Raw genomic sequence first — 21,041 nt, 5'->3', positions numbered from 1 at the left:
TGTTGCAACTCCAGGTCAAGTGGGGCTGGACTTGACTCGTGCACTAGCCCAGGGTGTTGTGACACATGTTGCTTCAACCTACAACCATCTGGCTCAAGTAAGGCTAGCATTTTTAAGAGGAACCTTCTCAAAAGATAACAAAGCCTAAATTAGTTAGTTCAGCAATTCTGACATAGTTGTTGGTATTATGCTCTTGCCAACTAATTCGTGATCTATATGCTTTGGAGTTCCAAATAAACAGCTGGCTCACATAGAATATTTGGCGAACTCGATACCAGTCTGTTTCCCAGGATGTCTCTGCACTTGGATAAAGACATAAACTAGTCCAATAGAATTTTGGAATTTATAGATCGGGGTGTATTGAAGAGAGTTAAGCGCATAGGGTATTAAACTCGTACAAGTTAAAGATGAAGCAGCAAATGGGCTGCTGTGTAACGTTTACACTTCATTTCAGAAAGATTATTAAAACCATAGAGAATCTAAATTCACCAGGGTAACACTAGGAAATGAGATATTGGAAGCAAATACTAGTGCTGGTTACGTGGATTATTTCTTCTGGAGCAAAGAACGCACAATTAAAAAAACTGAAACTTTTTTAAGGTTACACTGAATAGGAAAATCAATTTAAAATGCCTGGAATTTTGTCAGATGTTCTGTCACTGTATATTTGATGGAAACCCATTTTACCCACTTGAGCAATATTTCCACCAACATTGTTGACAGCAGGACAAACCCTGAGGAAATACCTGGTGTTAGAGAATGGGTTGAGAAGTGAGAAGAAAATATGAAATATTTTGCCACAGGGTAGTTGAAGCAGGCACCAATGCATCTTTGAGTGCATTTGAAGCAAAGGGAGGTACAAGACTATGAGGAAGGGACAGAGCTTTGGATTAGTTTTGGATTGCTCCAACATTGAATGAATGCCCTCTATTGTTGTCCCACAAAAGTGAAAACATCGTACAATATGGTATTATGTTTTGTTTTGATTTGATTTGATTTATTGTTACATGTACCGAAGTAAAGTGAGAAGTATTTTTCTGCGGCTGAGCGAACGTACACAGTACGTACATAGTAGGTAAAAATAATAATCAACAGAGAACGTTGACAAATGGTACATCGACAAGCAGTGATTGGTTACAGTGCAGAGCAAGGCACCAAAACAAATGTTTTGGCTGAATCTAAGGGAGGGGAAGTTTGTACTCATTCTGCTCAGGAGTGTTAACGTCTTGGGCTTAAATGGCCAGAGTTTCTTTCAAAGTACCATCTTTAATTGTGTTTTCAACAAGCATTGCTTCTTGGTCGCCTAGCTAATAGAATTAGTAATTTGGCCTGTAATGTCCCACGGTGATTTGAAAACCTAGGCAGTTGGAAACGTACTGTTATTTTCTTTGTCAATTTTCAAGATTCCTAAATTTGTGAGGAAAATAATTAGCTTCAGTGTCATCGCTTTTTTACCATTCTTGAAAGCTCCATTCACGAAGGTATTTCTCGTTCATCCTTGCTGACTTGTCGCTGCTTGGAGATATTAACATGCATTGGTTATGTTTTTCACTGCTTCCTCTGCTTTGAAGGAAATTGTATTCAAGGTAAGGTCCTATATGAAACTTGATCCACCAAAGTATTAGCACATAGGCTCAAATTTCTTAACTGGCAGAGCTAATAGCTAATTTTCACTTGCTCCTGGTTAAAGATGGCATACTCTGCTTATACGGTGAATGTAGAAACACCATGTCTACAGTAAGTAATCTGGTATTTACTATGAGAAGAATGATCATACTGTAAATTTTTTTACTAAAGATTTATTTTGCATCTATATAAGTTCGGATATGGAAACTTTTCTTCAACAGTTTCATGTAAAAGTAGCGTATAGTAAAAGAAAAACTTTCTCCTGGGAGGTGCTGTAATATAAATGAGTGAGAATAGACAAGGGTCTAGGCTAGGAATAGATTTTTAGAAAATGGAAATGGATTGGGAGATGGGGGCAAGAGCTAGCCAACATGTATGGCTTCGATATCCTAAATATTGTTGATAGATTGGGGTGCCACAGCTTAGATTGTAGAGTACTAGTGGGAAGGGAATATTTGGAGCTTTAGCAGATATCTATCCGAGCATTGCTCAAAAAGTGAAATGCTGTCAAAGCTTTTTGTTTTGCTTTCTTCAAGATATTGTTCAAGAATACCAAATCTCAAAGGGAACAATTTATACTGCATGAAAAAAATGTTGATACCAAGCAAGTAGACTGATTGGTCGAGGGGTTGCCATGAAGAAGGTGCCAGGGAACAGTTAACTGCTAATCATTTATTTAAATTCAAATCAGGTAGGGCAACTGTGATTGGTCAAAGCATTACCAAGGGGAATGAGCCAGGGAAAGGCTATCCCCCAAGCTTTTGAGCGTGAGGTCAGGTGTAATGCCTGGGTCTGGTATGTCTCTCTTGTTGGATGAGTTGGATTCAATTTGAATTGTTTTCTGGAGCAGACAAAGAACCGGATTAGGGGCCCCTGTCCACGCTCTTGAGTTCTGGGTTTGTAACTGATAAATTAACAAAATATTTTTAAAATAATGCAGTGCGTGCACATGCTCTTACTGTTAGCAAAAGACAGGGCTCTGTATGTGAATATTTGTATCTGCTAGCTATGGTAAGTGTTTCCCTCTGTTTCCCAAGTGTTTAACTGAAATTGGTTGTTAGTGTCATTCTTCGCACAGTTAGAGTTGTTTTGCAAATGTTGCCTAATCGCACCTAGATATCTATTCCATCCTTTTGTTTGCTTGTGTCCTGGTCCCTTTATACATTTTTTTTACCACAGACTATTGAAAATGCAGTTCTTTGGTTTGTACATTAGGCTTCCTTTAAGCATTGTCACCAAGTGATGAGAGAACTAATTATTGCAAAACAAATGCTTACCTAACCAGGACAAAACCTGGCTCTCCGCAATAGAAATCTTAATTTTTGATCTGATCCCTCTTCTTTGCAAGGGACCTATTTTTCTGTGAATGAATTGAAGATTGAGGATAGAGGAAAGCAACCAGGAACAAAAAACAGGCATATCCCAGCCATTCATAGAAAGGAATCAGCTGTAATTAAACTGACAAGATGTTGCAGTTGGCAGCAACATAACAATTGCACTGACCTTGAAGAAAGCTGTCCACAAAGATCTAAGAACTCCATGATGTCGATTTCACCTTTCATGGTGTTAACTTAATTCTGGCGTTATTTAAAGCAAATCTCTAATGTCAGATATCAATGACGTAATCAAGTCAGCTGAGCAGCCAATTCCATTGAAGAATTCTTACTGATAAGCCAGGAAGTAACAAACCCATTTTCTAAATTTTCAAAATAATTTTAAACTTCTTTGTGGCATAGCTTTATAAATGTTAGTCCAGAGCCCATTCGATTATAAAATTACAACTCTGAGAGGCCACAATGTCCATTGAGCAGTCAGATATGTACAAATCAATGGTCATGTAATTAACTATTGGCCAATAAACTGGCTCCAAAACTTTTTTTATTGATTGCATAATTAAGCCGTAACACTTGGTATTAGGTAATAGCCATGTGTAACAAACATTTATATAGTTACATTTGGGAATATGCACATTTATATGTGAGATGTTAATATATATTGAAGAACAGTGAATTATTGACACTGCTTGGAAGTGCAACCGTCATAACCAGCCGACCGGCACTAATTGTTTTATGTATTTTGGATGTGAAGTCTTCATATTTATTTAAGCATGAACAGCAATCAGTAAATCCATGCTTGGTGGGCAGGAAAGTGGCTGTAGCATCCGTAACAACGCAACATTTTATAAATTATAGCAGTACTAATGAGTCAGTTATTAGAGTAACAAACAATCTGTATGACAGTTTGAGGTCAGCAACTAAGTATGTATCAATAAATGTAATTGTGTAACTGGCTCTTGTGGATGTTCGGAATGCAAATAGCTGCAAAATTAATTTATATGGCATTGATGAATGGAACTAATGTCCTAGTATTGAGAGGCAGTTAAGATTGATGTCACGTTTGTATCAGATGTTTCATTAAAAGATAAAAATGCAAGATCTGCAGCGGCTTCTCAATTTCTATTTTTTAATCAATGCTCTATCTGAGGTGTGTTATATGATTTGAAATTCAATTCAACATTCTTTTTCAAAACCAGCGTAAATTCTGCCTCTGCTGTTGCTAATGTATATGGCTTTGAACCATGCTTGAACACTTAACAAGCTGATTTTTAAAAAAATTGGAAGAGCATTTGTGCTAATTGGGGTGATTTCTCTCCCCCCTGTACCAAATGACACTAAAATATGCAACAAAGTCTTTTGTGACCTTTTGAAGTAGAGGATCGTAATTTTAGGATGCATGGTGCATGCAGTGGAAAACAATGTAGCAAAATTCCTTTTTCTTCGAACAAAAAATGGTCAGGTCTTCGAAATGTGAATTCAAAATGTAGTTATGGAGGTAAGAAGACATTTGAATCAAATGTTTTAAAGTTAAGGTATAATATATAATTTGTTCAAGAAGGGGAGTAGAGATAACCCCGGTAACTATAGGCCGGTGAGCCTCACGTCTGTTGTGGGTAAAGTCTTGGAGAGGATTATAAAAGATACGATTTATAATCATCTAGATAGGAATAATATGATTAGGGATAGTCAGCATGGTTTTGTGAAGGGTAGGTCATGCCTCACAAACCTTATCGAGTTCTTTGAGAAGGTGACTGAACAGGTAGACGAGGGTAGAGCAGTTGACGTGGTGTATATGGATTTCAGTAAAGCGTTTGATAAGGTTCCCCACGGTCGGCTATTGCAGAAAATACGGAGGCTGGGGATTGAGGGTGATTTAGAGATGTGGATCAGAAATTGGCTAGTTGAAAGAAGACAGAGAGTGGTGGTTGATGGGAAATGCTCAGAATGGAGTTCAGTTACGAGTGGCGTACCACAAGGATCTGTTCTGGGACCGTTGCTGTTTGTCATTTTTATAAATGACCTAGAGGAGGGCGCAGAAGGATGGGTGAGTAAATTTGCAGACGACACTAAAGTCGGTGGAGTTGTAGACAGTTCGGAAGGATGTTGCAGGTTACAGAGGGACATAGATAAGCTGCAGAGCTGGGCTGAGAGGTGGCAAATGGGAGTTTAATGTGGAAAAGTGTGAGGTGATTCACTTTGGAAAGAATAACAGGAATGCGGAATATTTGGCTAATGGTAAAATTCTTGGTAGTGTGGATGAGCAGAGGGATCTCGGTGTCCATGTACATAGATCCCTGAAAGTTGCCACCCAGGTTGATAGGGTTGTGAAGAAGGCCTATGGTGTGTTGGCCTTTATTGGTAGAGGGATTGAGTTCCGGAGCCATGAGGTCATGTTGCAGTTGTACAAAACTCTAGTACGGCCGCATTTGGAGTATTGCGTACAGTTCTGGTCGCCTCATTATAGGAAGGACGTGGAAGCTTTGGAACGGGTACAGAGGAGATTTACCAGGATGTTGCCTGGTATGGAGGGAAAATCTTATGAGGAAAGGCTGATGGACTTGAGGTTGTTTTCGTTAGAGAGAAGAAGGTTAAGAGGTGACTTAATAGAGGCATACAAAATGATCAGAGGGTTAGATAGGGTGGACTGTGAGAGCCTTCTCCCGCAGATGGAGGTGGCTAGCACGAGGGGACATAGCCTTAAATTGAGGGGTAATAGATACAGGACAGAGGTCAGAGGTATGTTTTTTACGCAAAGAGTGGTGAGGCCGTGGAATGCCCTACCTGCAACAGTAGTGCAGTCGCCAACATTGAGGGCATTTAAAAGTTTATTGGCTAAGCATATGGATGATAATGGCATAGTGTAGGTTAGATGGCCTTTATTTTTTGACTTCCCATGTTGGTGCAACATCGTGGGCCGAAGGGCCTGTACTGCGCTGTATCGTTCTATGTTCTAATAGATGAAGAATGGAGTCGTTGAAGTATATAGCCTAATTTTGTATGCACTCTTGATAGTCTCCTTTTTAGATGCTGTTGTGCCACATTAAAAGTGGTAAAAAAGTGGGCAGCACGGTGCTGCAGGGGGTTAGCCCTGCTGCCTCACGGCGCCGAGGTCCCAGGCTCGATCCAGACTCTGGGTCACTGTGTGGAGTTTGCACATTCTCCCCATATTTGCGTGGGTTTCGCCCCACAACCCAAAGATGTGCAGGCTGGGTGGATTGGCCACGCTAAATTGCCCCTCAATTGGAAAAAATGAATTGGGTACTCTAAATTTATAAAACAAAAAAGATAATATGAGCGAATGGCCGAATACTATAATTTACTTTTTGTAATCTAGACTTTTTTTAAATACAAGGAAATGTGTTTTAATTTTTAAAAACTCATACTATTTATTAGTACATCCAGACTTCCTGTGAGACCAGATTGCATTGTTGCTCCTTGAATGTGTCCTGTCATATCCTAGTGTCTCAGATTTGTATCAAAGTTTATATGGTCTGGCTGTCAAAGAAATTGTGGCTTGTTGATCGAAACAAAATACATCTTATTTGTAAAACATTTTGAATTTAGAGTACCCAATTCTTTTTTTCCCAATTAAGGGGTAATTTTGTATGGCCAATTCACCTACCTGTACGTCTTTAGGTTGTGGGGTGAGACCCCCGCAGACATGGCATTGATGTGGTTATTGCAGCAACTGAGGTTGAAATTTGCAGACAAATTAGAGTGATGTGTATTGACAATAGAGTTCTAATTGTATGGTATTTTAATGATCCCAAAATATTTGGGAATAGTGTCAATGATTAAGTTGAAAAGGGGAATGTAGCATCTTCAATCAATTTGTTGAAAAAAAAGCACCACTTGACCTGTTTTTACAGCAAAATAGTGATCACAATATAACAAAGCACAGGGTAAGAACAGAAAGGTGAGCACTGAAAGCAATTGAGAAGAGCCCAGAGAGACTGGTTCCACATGGGCATTCCACATGAGATTTAAATAATGTTTATCACTTACAATATACATAAATGATCAAGGCCTAGGAATTGAGTGTTCAATATCAATATTTGTTGATGACACTTAATTTGGATGATCTGAAAAATGAAGATCCCTTGTAGATCAAAAATCTGTCTGACTTAGCTTTGAATATATTCAATGACCTAGCTTCTACTGCTCTCTTGGGAAGAGAATTCTAAAAGCTAGCGGTGCTCTGAGGGATAAAATCCTCTTGATCCCCACCTTAAATGGCAGAACATTTACTTTTAAACTGGACCACCCAGTGTTAGATTCCTCAGAATCTTATGTTTCAATAAGATCATCTGTAATTATTCTAAACTCCAATTAATATGGTTCCAACCTGCATAACCTTTATCAAGAGGCAGCCCCTTCATCCGAGGAACCAGTCTCGTAGACTTTCAATGAACTGCTTCAAATGCAGTAAAGAATTCAAAACTGTACACAATGTGAAAATTCTACACGTCTGTGTGGATGTTCCCGTCTAGCTGATTCACTTTCCTGCTGCTTGCTCATTTCGGATGCCACAGATTCCCTGTACAGGGCACTGAATTCAATCTGAAGCTGGAAAAGATGGAATCTGTACTCTAATGCCTGTAAATTTATTTGAGGGAAGCTGTTTGTGAGGTGAATGGCGAGTGCCGTTCCTTTGCTGCTGACTTCAAAATCTGTTTCAAGACCAGTTTCACAGGCAAGCCCACCGCCAAAAGAAGGGTTCTCGGACTCCTATCATTATTATTCCAGCAGCTACCACTTCTTTAATTACCATGCTGAATGCAAAAGATCTATTGCAGGACTTAAAGTAAGCAGTTGAACAAATTTATGTCTTAGAAAATGCTTCATGCTGGCTTTTAAACTAAAGGGTGGAAATTTTGGAGAATTGATTGCAAGACTATAAATAGCAAACGTCTTCTGTTATCAATGCACTGCACTAAAATCAATGAGCCATGAAAAGTTTCTTAAGTCCTTTAAACTCTAACCTGTAAGAGCTGTTAACTTTTGGAAGCTACAATTTCCATCCATACGAGGCTGAATAAACTCTGGTCTGGCAGCATCTGTGGAGAGAGAGGCAGATTTGATGTTTCAGATCTGAATAGTCCTTCTACAGAACTGAATCAAGGTCGAGATGTACAGAATTATATCGTTGGGAAGGGATCGGAGGAGGTAGGGCAGAATACAAGACCAGGGATAGGTTGGGGCAAAAGGAGATAAAGGCACGGTGGTACATTGGTTAGCACTGCTGCCTCATAGTGCCAGGGACCCAGGTTCAATTCCAGCCTTGGGTGACTGTGGAGTTTGCACATTCTCACTGTGTCTGCGTGGGTTTCCTCCGGGTGCCCTGGTTTCATCCCACAGTCCAAAGATGTGCAGGTTAAATGGATTGGCCATGCTAAATTGCCCCTTAGTGTCCAGTAATGTGTAAGTTATGTTAAGGGGTTATTGGGATAGGGTGGAGAAGTGGGTTTGGGTGGAGTGCTCTTTCTGACGGTCAGTGCAGACTCAATGGGCCAAATGGCCTCCTTCTGCACTGTCGGAATTCTATGACAAATTTGTCCTAAGCCTTGCTGAGAGTGATGACTTCACTCAGCCTTCCAAGCCACTTTCCCAGCCTTGTTCCATTATTCATTATTTTGAAAAACCTTGTATTGCATACTACTTTGCCAATAACCAATGCTTTACTCTCGATTGTATTGAAATTACTTTCATTTAATTTGTCTTGCCATTTAATTCCAGTATCAAAGACCCTTAAAGAATGATAATGTGTAATCCTTAGGCTTCTTGGAGAGATGTAAACTTTAGGGAATTCAAACTGCAGTTGGATGCAGGGCTCCGCGGAGGAGTTGGGGTATGTGAGAAAAGAGCTTTTGTAAATCCTTCACTTCAAACTTTACTGCTGCTCCTATTTTAGTGTTGTCTGCACATCTGACTACATTGCAATTAGCTTTGTAGCTATTTAGCTGTGCTATTTATGCAAATAAGGATCAAGTTCCCGCACTGCAGAACTCCCAATTATCTGTTTCCCCCAGTTTGTCGCTCTTCATTTTCTAGCCTTTAACCAACGTCCTATGAAGTCCGATTCTCTTTTCTGGAATTCCCTGGTTGAATTAGAAGCTTCTTGTGTGGAACCTAATTGAAACACTCCTGGCGGTTAAAATAAACTAGACATGTTTTTCTGTATCTGTCTCAAAAGTCTCAATGTAAATCATTTTGTTACATAGTTTGTAAACAATGCTTGCAGTTTAGCTTATATACTTCCTGTGATATATTTTGTTTTACTATCATAAAGTTGTTGTGAAAGACAACATCATCTATATGTATGGCAGAATAAATCTTTAGGGTTGTTTTCTGTGGATTTTCCTGAAGGTAGTGTGATGCTGAACTCCCATTTCTTATTCTGGTTTTCCACGTTTTATTGTAATGAGTGCTTGTGCTCTGTTTGCATGAAATTCTGGAGTTTTCAGCACAATGAGATTCCGTTATTTTGCTGTTGAGGGTAAAATTGTAACTGGTTCAAATTAAGATTGAGAACATGAGATTTATTGCAATAAACAATAGAAATTAGTTCACCTGGGAAGTGTAAAATCAACAAAAGCTTACATAGATCTTCCCTGCCTATCGGGAGAGATTTAGAAAGGGCTTTTAAAGATTTCATTTTTCTGACTGGACCATAGAAATGCATTAAAATTGATACACAATACGTTAATGCTGTTCCACATACAGCTTTTGTAATCAAATCTGTTGTGGCGTATGCAGAAGAGGAGCAATGAATTACTGGTATTTTCAATGGACGCATTGCTATAAGATCATCAGAAATAGGAAAGGTGTAGGCCATTCAGCCCCTTTAACCGGCATTGCCATTTAGCATTTGGACTGATCATCAATGAACAGGCCCCAGATCTGTCACTGCGCAGAAAGTCTGCTGTGTGGGTTAGTGCATTAATTGATGGTGACAGCAGTTCTCTACAGGATTGTTGTGGAGATGCTGGCGTTGCACTGGGGTGGGCATAGTAAGAAGCCTTACAACACCAAGTTAACGTCCAACAGGTTTGTTTCGAACACTAGCTTTCGCAGCTCCTTCCTCGGTTTGACCTGAGGAAGGAGCTGCACTCCGAAAGTTAGTGATTCAAAGCAAACCTGTTGAACATTAACCTGGTGTTGTAAGACCTCTTACTCTACAGGATCGGAATTCATTATATATTTTGTACTCTAATAAAGCAGAAGACACAAGTTATATCTAGCTCTCTGTGTAAAGAAATGATTTATGGATCAAGTTTTTTATTTTACTTCTTTTAGCTGGGGGGGGGGGGGGTTGATTTTCGTCGGAAATGGCTATATCATCAGTAAGAATCTACTATTAACCTCTGACCGAGTTTGCACATCCGTATTTAATGAAAATATAGCTTTTTGCCTTATTTTTATTTTTTGATATTTAGTCCTTTCATGTTTAAATTTATCTTTGTCTTTTTCCTTATTTTGTGTAACTTTTTTCCTCTGTTTTAAGTTGCCCATTTATTGTTTAATTTGACATTTTTCTCTGTTCAATTTTTTTCCATTGGGATATTAATTTCTTTAATGAGGTGCTCTAGTAATGGAGAAAGTGGAAAAAGGAGAAGTACTAAAAGCTTGATAAGTTTTAAGAAAAGTCAGATATTTATTTGGTTGTTACAAGAGGAACCTGATGAGGCTAATTAACAGACCTCAAACTGAGATACGAGGGAAAAAACTCCATGCATTATTATGATCCTGTTAAGGACCATTAACGTTTGAAGACGAAACCCAAAAATTCATCAGTTAACCAACAGAACTACTCTACAAGTTTTCGTTGTTTTTGACCAGAAACAAATTATATTGCATAATGAGTAATTTAACAAGATAATGTCCCAGCCAGAGTATCGGAAGGAAAATATCTATCTACATCAACCAAGCCATTCTATAAAAGCATTATTGCTTTTTTAAAAAATGGATCAAGACTTTACTCTGACCAACCATGACTCCTATGAAAAGCACTTCTAACCTTCAGGCGAACATCAGAAACTCCTTATCTCGTTAAAACATTGCTTCATTCTGGATCTGCACAAAGCCTCTTTATATTTCTCAAGAGGAATTTTGGCCACCGGAGACTGTATGTCTGCTATGGCGGAAGGGACCCGGACTCCTATAAAGCACTCAACAAGATTTCAGACCTGAGAAAATACACTCTTTGTCGGATACCCAGGAGAAATGGAGTATGACGCATGTTCCCCCAAGCTGCTAGAATCTGTAATTTCGTTGTGTGCCACTGAACTTCAGTAGTCACTGTTTGACAGCAGAAGAGAAGCAGAACTCCATGAAGGCAGCCTGTTGCTGGCTACCATTTTACTATCGAGCAGGTAGCAGCAGAAAGAGCTCTGCCCAGGAAAATTTGCTTGGCCCTCATCTGCACTATGAATTGCTGGAACTTTGGAAAGTCATATTTGTGCCTCACAGACTCATTCAAATTTACATGCATTCTCCAACTGTGGATGTCCCCGCTTCCGGAAAGACTGAAAATGTCCCTAATGGAATTCACCATTGGACTTTTAAATCTGGACTTGTGTAAAATCATAATTGTTGCTTTCCTCATGGTCTTGCCTTGTACGCTTTCTTTCCCTTATTCTTCAAACGCAGTTGTGAAGTGTGTGTGTGTGTGTGTGTGTGTGTGTGTGTGTGTGTCTCTAAGGGACAAGGCGCCACTGATTGTACAAAGGGGGCAGTCGGAGATCTGTTTATGGACGGAGAGTGAAATCAGGGTTTTGTTAATTAACCCCTCTCCTGTCCATAACAGTAAGAACTATTAACACTATATTTTACCATGACATATATTGTGAACCATTTTACTTTTAACTCCCCCCCCCCCCACCCCCCACTCCGCCCTTCAGAGCTCCCTTGTCTTAAATCTTGAAAGTTCATTAACTTCCCCAGGACTAACGTAAAGGTATGCCACAGCCCTTTGGAATTTACTTTAATTCTCCAGCATATTGCATTTTATCATTGAGCCACAAATATAATGGGGACCCTTCCATTACCTTTTGACTAAACAATATTTGAATCTAAAGTCCTCATGACTGTTGATTCTGCAGTCACTTGTCGTGGCCTTGGGCATGCATGGACTGCCTTTCCCCAGTCTCGTCCCACAGTGTCGGCAAAGGTCTTTCTAAGCTAATTATTCAAGCTGAGTGCTTTCTGCCATCAGGCTATGTTAGGATTACTGTGGATTTCATCCACTGGCTGCAAGCTCGAGGAAATCTTCCAGCTCCCTTTCCCTCGTGAGACCCAAACTGTCAGCAAACAGACCATGATACATTAAACAAACAAACCTTCGAAACATGACCCAGCCGAAATCACAAAAATAAAAGCAAAATAACACGGATGCTGGAGATCTGAAATAAAAACAAAGTGCTGGAAAAACTCAGCTGGTCTCGTATCACATTGGTTAGCACCAGCAATCTGGGTTCAATTCCAGCCTTGGGTGATTGTCTGTTTGCACTTTCTCCCCATGTCTGCGTGGGTTTCCTCCGAGTGCTCCGATTTCCTCCCACAGTTCAAAGATGTATCGGTTAAGTGGCTTGACCATGCCAAATTGTCCCTTAATGTCCAAAGATGTGCAGGTTAGGTGGGGTAATGGAGGGGGGGTGTTCTTTCAGAGGGTAAGTGCAGATTCAATGGGCGAAATGGCGTCTGTGCTGTAGGAATTTTATAGTTCTATCTGTGGAGAGAAAATGCTGAACCTTTTAAGTCCAATGTAACTTCTTCGGAGTCCATGACTTTTCCATCGCAATGTGGCATGCTTTGGAATGATTCAAACAGAAATTCACACAAATTATTCTCCCTTCAAACAGCTCTTTGATTCTGCAACCCAAAAGAGAAATTTATGTTGCTAATGAAGTTTTATGACTTTCTCCAGATTTTCTTCACTATCAAATCTGACCTTCCAAGACAAACGCAGGTTACGTTTATTTCATGTGACAAACCTTCCACTTCTATCTACTCCTGGATCTTAGACGGGCAGCAAATCACTGGCTTTGAAAGCAGACCAAGCATGCCAGCAGCACGGTTCGATTCCAGTACCAGCCTCCTCGAACAGGTGCCGGAATGTGGCAACTAGGGGCTTTTCACAGTAACTTCATTTGAAGCCTACTTGTGACAATAAGCGATTTTCATTTTTTTTTCATTTCAAGTGATTAACACTGTGGCTTCACAGCGCCAGGATCCCAGGTTCAATTCCCTGCTGGGTCACTGTCTGTGCGGAGTCTGCACGTTCTCCCCGTGTCTGCGTGGGTTTCCTCCGGGTGCTCCAGTTTCCTCCCAGAGTCCAAAGATGGGCAGGTCAGGTGGATTGGGCATGATAAATTGCCCTTGGTGACCAAAAAACGTTTAGGAGGGGTTACGGGGATAGGGTGGAAGTAAGGGCTTAAGTAGGTCGGTGCTGACTCAATGGGCCGAATGGCCTCCTTCTGCACTGTATGTTCTATGTAAAACATATATTTTCTCAGGTCTGGAATTTTGAGATATTTCATTGAGTAGTCAGGGTATTTTTTTTGTCACTGCAGAGAGATTGGGGGGGATACTCAGTTGGCTGACGGCAAAATTGTGAAACGCGATTGGGCAGATAATAGGTTCCGACACTAAAATTACAGCGGGCGCCGATTTGCCGCCAAATTGCAATTCTCCATCACCTCGACAGAGGTGTCAATGCATTCCGGGACGCACCTACAGTTAACACCGGTTGCATGTCACTAGCGGGCCAAACTATATTCTCTGGGGCCTCAGCGATGTTCCGCCTCTGATGGGCCGAGTTCCCGACGGTGCGGATCACTTGTGCTTTTAAAAATCATGAAACTGCCGTCGTGGCTAATGAGGTAGAGACATGGGGTATGGAAAGTGTCCACATTGCCACAGTTTTCTGACAGTTATGCTGCTGCTGGGGGAGGAGCAGTGGGTGGCCAGGAGGTGGGCTGTGGGGTCTGGGTGGACGGGCACAGAGCACCATTGCCGCAGCCAGCAAGGCAGCCATGCAGATGCACAAGTAGCTAACAGCCCACTGTGAACTTAGGGCCATGGGTCGTATAGGTGTCCCCCCCCTCCCCCCCCAGGTGCCCTCTGACCCCAGCTCACCCATCAGCTGTCTGGATGCGCTCCTGCACAGCCAGCGCCATCTTCTTGGCTGGGATGAATGTGTGTGGGATTGTAATGTGTATCTGCGCCTGTAGCTTGTCAGCCTCCCGAGTGTCAATCACATACCCGACGAATCCCACACCCGTTTTTCATTGGAATCCATTGTGTTGCATGTGGCGCCGGTGCTAGCCCCTCCACAGTTGCTGAATCGATCCAGGTTTGGTGCTAGTTTTGCTGTTGTGAAAGTCCATAAATCCTGCGTTGGCCTCAACATTCATCTCAAAGACCAAAGAAAAGTACAATACAGCAACAGGCCATTCGGCCCTCCAAGCCTGCGCTGACCATGCTGCCCGTCTAAACTAAAATCTTCTACACTTCCGGGATCCGTATCCCTCTATTCCTATCCTATTCATATATTTGTCAAGATGCCCTTAAACGTCACTATCGTCGCTGCTTCCACCACCTCCGGCGGCAAGTTCCAGACACCCACTATCCTCTGTGTAAAAAGACAAGCCTCATACATCTCCTCTGAACCTTGCCCCTTGCACCTTAAACATATGCCCCCTTGTAATTGACCCCTCCACCCTGGGAAAAAGTCTCTGACTATCCATTCTGTTCATGCCCGTCATAATTTTGTAGTCCTCTATCAGGTCGCCCCTCAACCTCCGTCATTCCAGTGAGAACAAACTGAGTTTATTCAACCTCCCCTCATAGCTAATACCCTCCATACCAGGCAAAGTCCTGGTAAATCTCTTCTGCACCCTCCTTAAAGCCTCTACATCCTTGTGGTAGTGTGGCGACCAGAATTGAACACTATATTCGCACGTGTGGCCTAACTAAGGTTCTATACAGCTGCATTATGACTTGCCAATTTTTATACTCAGCCTCGGCCAATGAAGGTGAGAAGCCGTATGCCTTCTTGAATACCTTCTCCACCTGTGTTGCCCCTTTCAGTGACCTGTGGACCTGTACACCTAGATCTCTGACTGTCAATACGCTTGAGGGTTCGACCATTCACTCTATATTCCCTACCTGTATTACAGCTTCCTAAATGCATTACCTCACATTTGTCCGGATTAAACTCCATCTGCCATCTCTCCGCCCAAGTCTCCAAACGATCTAAATCCTGCTGTATGCTCTGACAGTCCTCGCTATCCGCAATTCCACCAACCTTTGTGTCGTCCACAAACTTACTGATCAGACCAGTTACATTTTACTCCAGCTCATTTATATATACTTTGAACTGCAAAGGTCCTTTCCCTGATCCCTGCGGAACACCACTAGCCACAGCCCTCCAATCAGAAAGGCACGCTTCCATTGCTACTCTCTGCCTTCTATGACCTAGCCAGTTCTCTATCCATCTTGCCAGCTCACCTCTGATCCCGTGTGACTTCACCTTTTGTGCCAGTCTGCCATGAGGGACCTTGTCAAAGGCCTTACTGAAGCCCATATAGACATCCCACTGCCCTACTTGTATCAATCATCTTTGTGGCCTCCTCGAAAAATTCTATCAAGTAAGTGAGACACAACTTCCCCTTTACAAAACTGTGCTGCCTCTCGCTAATATGACCAGTTGCTTCCAAATGGGAGTAGATCCTGTCTCGAAGAATTCTCTCCAATAATTTCCCTATCACTGACGTAAGGCCTGTAGTTCCCTGGATTAACCTTGCTACCTTTCTTAAACAAAGAACAACATTGGCTATTCTCCAGTCCTCTGGGACGTCACCTGAGGACAGTGAGGATCCAAAGATTTCTGTCAAGGCCTCAGCAATTTCCTCTCTCGCCTCCTTCAGTATTCTGGGGTAGATCCCATCGGGCCCTGGGGACTTATCCACCTTAATATTTTCCAATGAAGGCAAGCATGCCGTCTGCCTTCTTGACTACCTTCTCCACCTGTGTTGCCCCTTTCAGTGACCTGTGGACCTGTACACCTAGATCTCTCTGATTTTCAATACTCTGAGGGTTCTACCATTCACTGTATATTCCCTACCAGTATCAGACCTTCTAAAATGCATTACCTCACATTTGTCCGGATTAAACTCCATCTGCCATCTCTCCGCCCAAGTCCCCAAACGATCTAAATCCTGCTGTATCCTCTGACAGTCCTCATCGCTATCCATAATTCCACCAACCTTTGTGTCGTCCGCAAAATTACTAATCAGACCAGTTACATTTTCCTCTAAATCATTTACATATACTACTTCACAAAACCGTGCTGCCTCTCGCGAATACGTCCACTTGCTTCCAAATGGGAGTAGATCCTGTCTCGAAGAATTCTCCCAGTAATTTCCCTACCACTGACATAAAGCTCACCAGCCTGTCGCTCCCAGGATTATCTTTGCTACACTTCTTAAACAAAGGAACAACATTGGCTATTCTCCAGTCCTCTGGGACGTCACCTGAGGACAGTGAGGATCCAAAGATTTCTGTCAAGGCCTCAGCAATTTCCTCTCTCGCCTCCTTCAGTATTCTGGGGTAGATCCCATCGGGCCCTGGGGACTTATCCACCTTAATATTTTCCAAGACGCCCAACACCTCGTCTTTATGGATCTCAATGTGACCCAGGCTGTCTACGCACCCTTCTCCAGACTCAACATCCACCAATTCCTTCTCTTTGGTGAATACTGATGCAAAGTATTCATTTAGTACCTCGCCCATTTCCTCTGGCTCCACACATAAATTCCCTCCCCTGTCCTTCAGTGGGCCAACCCTTTCCCTGGCTACCCTCTTGCTTTTTATGAACGTGTAAAAAGCCTTGGGATTTTCCTTAACCCTATTTGCCAATGACTTTTTGTGACCCATTTAACCCTCCTGACTCCTTGCTTAAGTTCCTTCCTACTTTCCTCATATTCCACACAGGCTTCGTCTGTTCCCAGCCTTCTAGCGTTGACAAATGCCTCCTTTTTCTTTTTGACGGGGCCTACAATATCTCTCGTTATCCAAGGTTCCCAAAATTTGCCATATTTATCCTCCTTTCTCACAGTTCCTGAATTCATTTCAACTGACATTTAGAACCGGAGAATCCCGCCCACTGTCTGGTGGACAGGTTACCTTTTAAATCCATTAAGCCTAAGCTTGAATTACATTTACATCAGAGTTTTTACCAGTTTCTCAATCAGATTCTCCACCATATTCTACAATGAAAACTTTTAAATCCTAAAACTACAAGTAATAACCTAAAACATATGAATTATTAACTAGATCTGAAGCACTTTTGCTGCCAAGTCAAAAAGTTATGGGTTCAAACTGCCGCTCCAGGATTTGACCACATAATCTAGATTGCCAATTCAGTACAATATTGATGTTGTGCTGCATTTTTGAATGATGTGTTGAACAAAGTCCTGCTGGCAATAAAACAGGTTGTATAGCCATTCGTTTCATTTACTCTTTATGTGACCTTGCCTTATGCAAATTCGCAGTTGTGTTTGTCTACGTAACAGTAACTTCACTTCAAAAGTATTCCTTTGGTTCTAATGGAAAGTGCTCAGGATGTGATGAATTTTCAAAGCACACCATTTGTAAATTAGCAGTCTATCCAGTGAGGCCTTCAAGATAACTGACTTCAGAATTTGAAGTGTCACATTCATACAATTGATGGTGCTCTTCTGAGATTGTGATTGAGGGATTTTATTGAGAAGTTGTTGTGGAGTGGCAGTCTGCATCTAAAACTATTTTACAATTGACCTGGGCAAGTTCGTTGCTGAAAATTGGTGCAAAAAGAAGGAACAGTGTTTAATGCTCTCCTTTAGCTACTCCACCTTAGCATCCTCTTAAAAAAAATAACAGACAAAAGGAATTAAAGTAGGAAAAAAATGACTTAACAGATTTGGTCATCTAACCCTTTACGAGACCTATGTTAAGGGCAATCTTCACAAAGTCAGTGCATGTGATAGCACCCCAAATTTATTTTATTGATTTGTTTGGACTTTCTATGCTGATTATGTTTTCTCTCATCAAATGGGCACTCATTCCTCGCTTTGCTTTACTGGACTTCTTTATGCTGCAAGTATATCATTAACGTATGAATGAACAAATCAGACTTATGGTAGTGGCTATAAGCTGAGAGGTCGCATGAAAGGTGGCTCTCTCTGATTAGACCTTCTGATTAGACCGTCTAACCCCACCAAACGGGCACCAAAACTGCCAGACGTTCCCCAGCTTAACCCCCATTCACCACTCAAACAACCACAATGCCAATGCCGGCGAGCCATCAATCAGGCGAGAAAAAGAAAGAGCAGGGAGAGGAAAACCTCGACCCCTGAACAGGGAGAGAGAGCCATGTGGCAGCCAAGAACCAAACATGGCTGACCTTAAGGGATCGCTAATGCTTGTAGAAGATCAGGCCAGGTTTGTCAAGGGCAGACAATTAACAGCGAACATCAGGCATCTGCTGAACGTGGTTATGGCCCCACCCTGGGAGTGAACACCAGAAGTGATTGTTTCCCTGGATGCTGAGAAAGCCAATGATGGAGTCGAATGGAGGTGCTTGAACAGCTGGGTTTGGGCCAGGGTTCACCTCATGGATGGAATCTCAGTACAGCTCTCCCATGGCGAGCTTACGGATGAAATCCACCAGCTCTGAATATTCTGAATATTTCCAGCTGCACAGAGGCACAAGGCAGCGGTGCCCGTTGTCACCTCTGCTGTTCACACTGGCAATTGAGCCACTGGCAATTGTTCTTAGAGCAGCTAAGGGGTGGATGGGCATTCAGAGAGGAGGCAGGGAGCACTGAATTTAACTCTATGTGGATGATCTACTGCTCGAGGTGTCGAACGCCTGACCAGCATGGGTAAGATATAAATGTTAGAAGAGGTGAACGCAGAAAAATCAGAGGAGAAGCTGGGCATTGAGATAAGGGGGGGGACTTTGGGTTGAAGTTGTACACAGGGTCAACTCCTCCTCCTCGTGTGGGGCTGAGCCTAACACAGCTAAAGGTAGTGCACACGGCACACTTAACGAGGATACGCAGGAGCGGCTTCTTCCGGAAATGGAGGATAAGTGCGAGCGGTGTCAGGATCTGACCAACCACACCCACATGCTCTGGTCCTACCATAAACCCAAGGTCATGCCCAGAGTTTTAGGGGTAAAGATGCAGCCAAGCCCCACAGTAGCGATCTTCAGGGTATCAGAGCATCCAGAGCTCTTTATTGAAAGAGGGGCCAACACCCTGGCTTTCGCCGCCCTGATTGCCCAGCGGAGACTTCTACTTCGGTGGAGGCTGGCAGAACCGGCAAGAGCCTGAGACTGAATCTGACCTCGCGAAGCTTCTAAAGTTGGAAAAAATAAAATTTGCAATTAGTGGATCAGATGAAGGATTTTACCATACGTGAAAACAATTTGCCAACCTCTTGAAAGACCTGTTCGTGACCAGCAACCACGGGGGAGGAAGGAGCAAGGGAAGGAGGAACAACCAGAGAATGGGAGGGGAGGGCGGAAGGGGTGCCCAGACAGGTGCAGGAACACCCACACCAGAGAGAGAAAAAGGAGAAATCGGCAGTACGCTGTGAGGGGTCCACGGAAGTCCCGAGTAAAATGTAAATTGTATGTAGTCACAAGTACAAAGAAGCAAAAGGGGCTCAGACAATGAAGCCATCAGTCTACGTTTATACTAACGCCAGTGAATGGAATATAAATACGCCATCTGTATTTTTCCTGTGGTATTTTTGATTTATCTTAGTTTATTCCATGTGTTTTCTCTCTTAGTTATCTTTTATGTTTTTCCATTGTTCTCCGTATATGCTTGATAGCACTAATGTAAATGTTGACTACTTGTATAGCAAGAGATGTAAATTATTTCTAACCTTGATTAGGAGGGGGATGTGGGCAGCACTGTGGTGCAGTAGTTAGCACTGCTGCCTCACGGCGCTGAGGACCGGGTTCGACCCCTGGCCACTGTCCGTGTGGAGTTTGCACATTCTCCCCGTGTCTGTATTGGTCTCACCCCACAACCCAAAAGATGCGCAGGGTAGGTAGATTGGCCACGTCAAATCGCCCCTTAATTGAATAAAAAAGAATTGGTTACTCTAAATTAAAAAAGAAAAAATAATGCAGTTGTGAGCATGGGAAAAAAAAATCTGTGTTCGCTTATGTCTTTAGGGCAGCACGAGGGCACAGTGGTTAGCACCGCTGCCTCACAGCTCAAGGATCCTGGGTTCAATTCCGGCCTCGGGTGGCTGTCTGTGTGGAGTTTGCACTTTCTCCCCATGCCTGCGTGGGTTTTCTCCAGGTGCTCCAGTTTCTTCCCATAGTCTAACGATGTGCAGATTAGGTGGATTGACCATGCTAAATTGTCCCTTAGTGTACAAAAGGTTAGTTGGGGTTACGGGGATAGGGTTGAGCATGGGCTTAAGTCGGGTGCTCTTTCCAAGGACCGGTGCAGACTCAATGGGCCGAATGGCCTCCTTCTGCATTGTAAATTCTATGATTCAATGAACAATATGAATCAAGGGGACACCTGTAATAAATTAAACTCCAATAAAAACATTTTAAAAAATGAATGAACAGAGCTATGGAAAATGCAGCCAAATCCAGTAATTTCTAATTGAAGTCTGCCTAAATCTAATTGACCACAAAGTGTGTAACAATCTCATGACAAACCCCCTTGAATTCCTCGACTTTCTTTGCTATCTATATTGTAGACCTGCTGAATAGATTTTATCCTTTCTGTGTTCAACTGGAAACCATAATTAAAATTTATGGGCAGCACGGTAGCATAGTGGTTAGCACAAATGCTTCACAGCTCCAGGGTCCCAAGTTCGAATCCCGGCTTGGGTCACTGTCTGTGTGGAGTCTGCACGTTCTCCCCGTGTGTGCGTGGGTTTCCTCCGGGTGCTCCAGTTTCCTCCCACAGTCCAAAGATGTGCAGGTTAGGTGAATTGGCCAGGCTAAATTGCCCTCAGGGTCCAAATTGCCCTTAGTGCTAGGTGGGGTTACTGGGTTAT

The 21,041-nt window shown here is 42.3% G+C and overlaps 1 protein-coding gene across 2 annotated transcripts in view; it reads left to right on the top strand.

The window, feature by feature from the left end:
• Positions 1 to 21,041, top strand: part of cdc73 (cell division cycle 73, Paf1/RNA polymerase II complex component, homolog (S. cerevisiae)) — a 435,381-nt gene that overhangs the window by 271,345 nt on the left and 142,995 nt on the right. The window contains exon 14 of one of the 2 annotated variants that reach the window (XM_038794881.1): positions 1,572 to 1,586. The exons of the other annotated variant lie outside the window; for it this stretch is intronic. Within the exon in view, the coding sequence (XP_038650809.1) occupies positions 1,572 to 1,586 (15 nt within the window). The remainder of the gene's footprint in view (positions 1 to 1,571; positions 1,587 to 21,041) is intronic. 2 annotated transcript variants of the gene reach the window in all.

Source organism: Scyliorhinus canicula, chromosome 4 (genome assembly GCF_902713615.1).
Source record: "Scyliorhinus canicula chromosome 4, sScyCan1.1, whole genome shotgun sequence".
Lineage (NCBI taxonomy): Eukaryota > Metazoa > Chordata > Chondrichthyes > Carcharhiniformes > Scyliorhinidae > Scyliorhinus > Scyliorhinus canicula.
The sequence above is the reverse complement of the archived record's forward strand: the minus strand, read 5'-3'. Positions and strand labels throughout refer to the sequence as shown.